Below are 6,148 nucleotides of genomic sequence, written 5' to 3' on the forward strand. Positions count from 1 at the left end.
AATTATCGTGTTAATTCCTTATTTTTAGATAATGTCTTCTAAAATTTTGTCCTTGAAAATATCTCCTATGTGCCAATTTCCAATGAGAAAATGACATTGTATGGCTACTGTAAAAATAATAACCAAAAAATGTATACAATTTGTATATTATTTTGTATATATACACATTTTGTATGTTAATATACAAATTTTATATACTTTTTTGATTACCAGATGTAAATAGTTTCTGGCGCGGGCAAAAAGTGATAATACAATCTGGTTATTTGTTTGCTTCAATAATATGCTTAGAAGTGATCTTGGCAGCATTATTTTTTCAAATTTTAACTTTTCTTTTTGAAAAAATCAACCGAAAATTTTAAAAGTAAAAGTTTCAATGTTAAAAATGTTAAATTTATCAGCTCTGTACTATTAGTGTGTGTTTTAAAATATTTTCGATAAGTAAATTAAAAAGACAGCGAATGCCGAAACCAACCCCGTAATTGATCTTTGACATATTCTGTCACTGAGGCTAAATGTGCTCCACTTTAGCATACTTAAGGGATTAAATATACTCAAAATTATATTTAAGGGACCAAAATAAATTTACGCTCAAATATAAGGGACAATATTGGCCAAAAACTTTCATTTCCTTGCTAGGATTTCAAAAAGAGATGAAAAACAAAAAGAGAAATTTCAAACTTAAAAGGACCATTTTTTGAGTTAAATTATTCCATTCACGTTTATGCTACAGGCTCACCGCTTACCGACTTACAGAGTCACCGGCACGGCGGCAAAACTCCTCCGGACATCTCGATTCTCGGCGGAAAAAAGAGATGAAAAACATAAACGAACATCACAGAGAAGAGGGAGAGGAATCGCCTTCTCACTCTGAGCAAATAGGTAGGCGGTAGCTCTTTCTCCTCCTTTCTCAGTTAAACAATCTTTTCTCATCCTATGGATATTGGATACCAATGTTTTCATGATTACTCAAACCCATTGAACATTCCTTTTCTTTAGTACTCAATTCTTAATATAACTCAGCCATTATGAGCTTCACATAGCTGGTCCTGAACTCGAATAAAGTAGGAGGATTTTGGTAGTTTATTGCTCAAAATTATAGTGTGATAGCCACCCCAACTAGTTGAATTTTTGAATTTAATCATAGTTGATTGGTGGATTGTTATACTCATTTCTTAATGTAGTTGAACTTAACCTACCAACCCTTAATTTCCCAATATGAATATTTTTCCAATTAGAGCTATGGACTCCCAACATCCCCCTTTTTCTACCTCTTTTGTCTCTCTTTTTGGGTGTAAAGAATGATAATTCAGTGCTTTGGTATAGTGTAAGAATATATGTGTGTTAGGCGGACGTCATGGGTTCGAACTTTCACACACAAAAGCTGATATTAAGTGGAGAAAGAGGTAGAGGTGTGGGCCCATTATCCTTGGAGTTTTGAACTGTATGCCGTGGGTCCTCATGAATTTCTTGGTTATAAAGGAAAAGAATGATAATTCTCTGCTTATATGCATAGACTGTTAAACCCAAAAGCCAAATCCTCTGGACTGTTCAGATAAGAAAGCTTTCCTTTGGATGGAACCTTGCTCTTACACTATTATGGGATTATTTCTCTAATTTATATTTACATTGATGTTTTGTCAGTTTCTGATGATGATGAGATAGACTACTCCATCAAGCCAGAATTTTATGATTCAGAACTTGATGACAAGGATGAACTTTGGGTCCAAAAGAAAAGAAGTGGTCGTACTTCCGATGCCATCCTTAATTGTCCAGCTTGTTTTACCACACTTTGTCTAGATTGCCAAAGGTATTGCTTTTCTTGTTTTTAGAATTTTCTTATAATTTGAATGTTAAAAAGAATATATTTGATTGCACGACTCTGTTACTTTACTACTGGAGTATTTGGATCTTCTTCAGCCAATTAATCAATCAACTAAGCCTCAGTCGCAATTGATTTTTCTAGGCTATATGAATCATCTATATCCATTTGCTCAATACAGGTCCATTTCATTCCAATATTAAATGAACTGGACTTCCTTCTAAGTTCAATATTTGGATCTTCTTGCTTTCTCGGATTTATATACTGGTTTTGGGTCTTTTTCATACCATTACAACAAAAACAAACCTAGTGTAATATCACAAGTGGGGTTCTGGCCGTCTGGGGAGGATAGTGTGTACGCAGACCCTTACCCCTACCTTGAAGGTAGAGAGGCGGTTTCCGATTTTTTTTTCTTTTTTCAGATCATTATTTTTTGAAAATGGTGAAACTTATTGTAGGAACAATCAGCCAAAATATTTGGATCTTCTTGCATCCCAGGGGCGGAGCTAGAGTGCCGAGAGCGGGTTCGGCTGAACCCAGTAGTTTTGGTTCGAATCTTGTATTTGTCTTAAAAAATTCATTGAATATATATGAATTATTAATTTAGAACCCAGTAACTTAAGGCGATTAAAATCTCGAACCCATAAATTTGAAATCCTGGCTCCGCCTCTGTTGCATCTACTTGTCTTTATTCACTTCCAATGCCTAAGTTCCTTTAATTTCTCTATTTCTTCATCGTCTAGTGGTACCAGATCGTCTCACTCAAAGGAAATTGGTCGTGCTTTTATAGGAAGTACTTGCAACCCTTAGCGAAGTTTATCAAGCAATGAGAAGAAGAGACATCCCATGTTGCAGAGTTGTAGAGAGAATCTTTTCTCCATAAAGTTTTGTATGCTATCTGTTGCACCTTGATTTGTAGTATCATTTCAGATATTTGGATGTTGCTCACAATGATTACCAGGGTGCACTAAATATGTAGAGGTCGAGTTTAGCATTTGTAATAATGGTGTAAAAGTCAAATATAATCCCTTTTGATGAAATAGGAGCAAAAGGGGTAACGATCAACCAGATACACGGTAGACATGAAATAGCCTTCTAATGTAAACAAAAAAATGTTGGTGAAGAAGAGAAATCAACATTACTGTTATGGTGTTTTTGCATCAATGATACCTAGATTAGGATTAATTATTAAAAAACTGTATTTGGATCGGGAATGGCATTATCAAAGATGTGTTCTTGCATGATTGGAACAGATAATAACCTGGTTCAGTTTAGATTTGGTGAAAGCAAATATTAAAGGATTATTCGGAAAGTTTCTTTTTCAATAAGTAATAGTAATTAATAAAATGGTTAGTACTTGGCAGTAAGCTTGTGAAGGTGGATAATGACAAATCATTATGCTTTATAGAGATGGACACAGCTGAATGCCTGGGAAGTGGAAAAAGTGAATAAGTTTAGTCTAAATAAAAGCAAGAAAAGCGCGCGCTAGAACAACTCAGTTACACTTCTCTTCAACGCCAAATGACATCAATATACCCCACCCACAAATATCCATCCCGAGAGGAAGGACGACCTAAGTCGGAGGATGTTTGCTTTCATGGAGTTCTTACTTCAACTTCTGTTGCTAGTGTCCTTGTAATTCTTGTAAGCTAATCTGTAACTGTGCTTCTCTCCAGTTGTCACTATGTTTACTGTTTTGTTTTATCTGAAGAGTCGGGTCAGAAATTTTGTAAGTCGACTCAGACAAAATGACAATCCTGTTTCTTTGGGTAGTACGAAAAACGAGGAAGTTGCAGTGCATAATCTAAAGTTGTTTGCCTTCTGAACCTAACATGAAAGACACATAAGACACAGTTTGTTGAGTTCCTCAACTCTCTTCGTGAACTTTAGGAGAATACCCATGTACTTCGTTCGGGATTCAACTCTGTACATAATTCCAATTGCTTAGTTCTCTTTCATCAGTGATAAAATATATTATTCTTTTTACTGTTCAAATGTTTTTTTTAAACTTACCAAAAAACAAGGAATGAAATTCACATTTTCTACATGCAAAGAGATGGTAAGAGTTTTTAGTGCTTGCTGCTTGACTGCAAATGAAAAGATGGTGGATGGAAAAAAAGTTGATCTTGATTAAGACCCCTATTTTAGTGAGAGTGACAGAGACAGATAAGCTAAGTCTAGATCAAGCATCAGATAACAGATAGGATATAGAAGTGTTGTAACTTTTGCACTTCAAACCAAGCAAGTATTGTTCTTGAGGTATCACCTAGTTGTCTTTCCCATTTAATGCCCACACTTCATCAGAAAATCATTGTCTTAGATATTTGCTTCGAGTTTTCTCTTTAGGTTCTGCTTTTCTAGCTCCATCACCTTTTCCTTGCTTTGATTTACGTCACAGTATTCAGTATAATTAAGGAGTTTTTCTGATTTGTCTATTATGCTAGTAGGCTTGGGAAAATCATGTCTTCTCTGCAACATGGTGGATGTCAATATTTTACTAGAACTTAAGAAGGCACCTCTTGTGAACAGGAGATAGGTAGGTGAACTATAAACTCTATTTGATTCTTCTTCCGTTTTCTCTGGGTTTTTTTTCGCTTTAGGAAAGAGTAATTTCCTGAAGCAATGAAATCTGTTATGACTTGGCCAAAGCCGGAGTAACCAGCTGAACGATAAACTCATTTGATTCTTCTTCCATTTTCTCTGGTTTCCTTTTGCTTTAGGAAAGAAAGAATGGCAAGTTGAAAGTGTACTGTTGCCAGAACAGCCAGAAATATTTGATCTCTTTGAATCTCGAACTTGAATGTGAAACTCCACTTTTGCTAGTAGTGTTGCCGAATCTCTATGAACCTGAAGTTGACGTGTTACTGATCTTGTTGAATCTTCGCATTGACATTTGCAAAATGGGTCTGTCATGTTTAGTTCTGAACAAGAGGGACCAACAATGCAATAACAGAAGTAAAGTGACTCTTTCTTCATCTATGTATTAATAGTAATTGAAAACATATTTGCAGAAGACAGCTTTCCGTATCATGTTCTTACTATACTTCGAAAAGCTAATGCAGCTATATGACATTGCCCAGTTAAATTTTGAATAGTAAGCTTGTAGATGGAGACTCCTGTTGAGTTACCATCCGATTTTAACCATTGCTCAGCATTAGCATGTAATTGGTCAGCTGTTCAATCAAGAAAGCGCCTAGGTGCATTTTGTCACTAATGCAAGCTTTCATTTCTCATTTTGTTAGCTTTCTAGTAATATTTCTGCAATTCGGAATTGATGTTATCTTGATAATGCAGGCATGAAAAGAATGTTACGCAGTACCGAGCAATGTTTGTGGTCAATTGCAAGATCAAGAGCGAACAAGTGGCACAGCTTGGAAATAAACGAAAGAGGGGTAAGAAAGGACATGGATCTGGTGAGGCTGAAGCGCCTTCTGATATTGGCGAGACATTTAAACATGTATGCTGTTCAGTTTGTTCGACGGATGTTGGAGTCATCGATGAAGAAGAGGTCTATCATTTCTTTAACGTTATTCCTAGTGAGTCTTGATGTTTTCCTCCCGAAATGGCCTTAAGCGCTCAGGATAAAATTTGTTTAATAGTACTATGTATATGTTTTCGGCAGCACATTGCAGAAAACTTAAGGGGGTCAAAGAGCACTTTCCTTTTCTGTCTTTTTCTTCTTTTTTTTTCGGGGAGGGGGGGGGGGATAGTTCTCTTGATGACGGGTCGCTCTGCCACTTCATGTTTTAGATCAGTTGTATTTTGAACTGCAAAATAGTTGTAGTTTGTGCTAAGTAAAAGCTCCCTGCTTCTCCTTAATGAATGTTGAAGTAAACAATTAGTAAAGTTTGGAGGAAAGCCTACTTCGTATATGTATGGCAAAGTGATGGAGAAGAGTGTTTTTGTCCAACTTAATTTCTGTGGGTGTTTGTGGATGAAATATTATGTATGCCATTTTCCTCTCCTTCACTTAACACTAAAAGGTCTATAGAACTGATGTGTAAGCTCAAAATTTGACAAACTAATTTTCACTTGTCGCTACAAGAGAAACAAGAATGATTATTGGTTTACTCCGTTTTATCTTGAGAAAAATTCCTCATCTCTTCTGATTTGTAATAGAAACACGTTGTAAATAGAGTTTTATTTAAAATGAATGTCTATATTTTGGAGAGATCTTGGGGTTTGTTATTTGGTGGTTAAATCACTTTTTCCCTATAAATAGAGAGGTTATATTTCATTGTAATTCATCTTAAATCAATAAGATTCACTCTCCCTACTTTTCTTTGCAATACTGTTCTTCTTCTTTTATTGTTTTATAACAACACAAAA

The 6,148-nt window shown here is 35.5% G+C and overlaps 1 protein-coding gene across 1 annotated transcript; it reads left to right on the forward strand.

Moving 5' to 3' along the window:
* The first annotated feature begins 668 nt into the window (after positions 1–668).
* LOC107826638 (uncharacterized) lies at positions 669–5,638 on the forward strand. Its single transcript, XM_016653638.2, has 3 exons — positions 669–879; positions 1,642–1,807; positions 5,114–5,638. The coding sequence occupies exons 1-3, from the start codon at positions 813–815 to the stop codon at positions 5,364–5,366; spliced, it is 486 nt and encodes a 161-aa protein (XP_016509124.1). The 5' UTR covers positions 669–812; the 3' UTR covers positions 5,367–5,638.
* Positions 5,639–6,148: the final 510 nt, after the last annotated feature.

The sequence above is a fragment of the Nicotiana tabacum genome, chromosome 18 (assembly GCF_000715075.1).
Source record: "Nicotiana tabacum cultivar K326 chromosome 18, ASM71507v2, whole genome shotgun sequence".
Lineage (NCBI taxonomy): Eukaryota > Viridiplantae > Streptophyta > Magnoliopsida > Solanales > Solanaceae > Nicotiana > Nicotiana tabacum.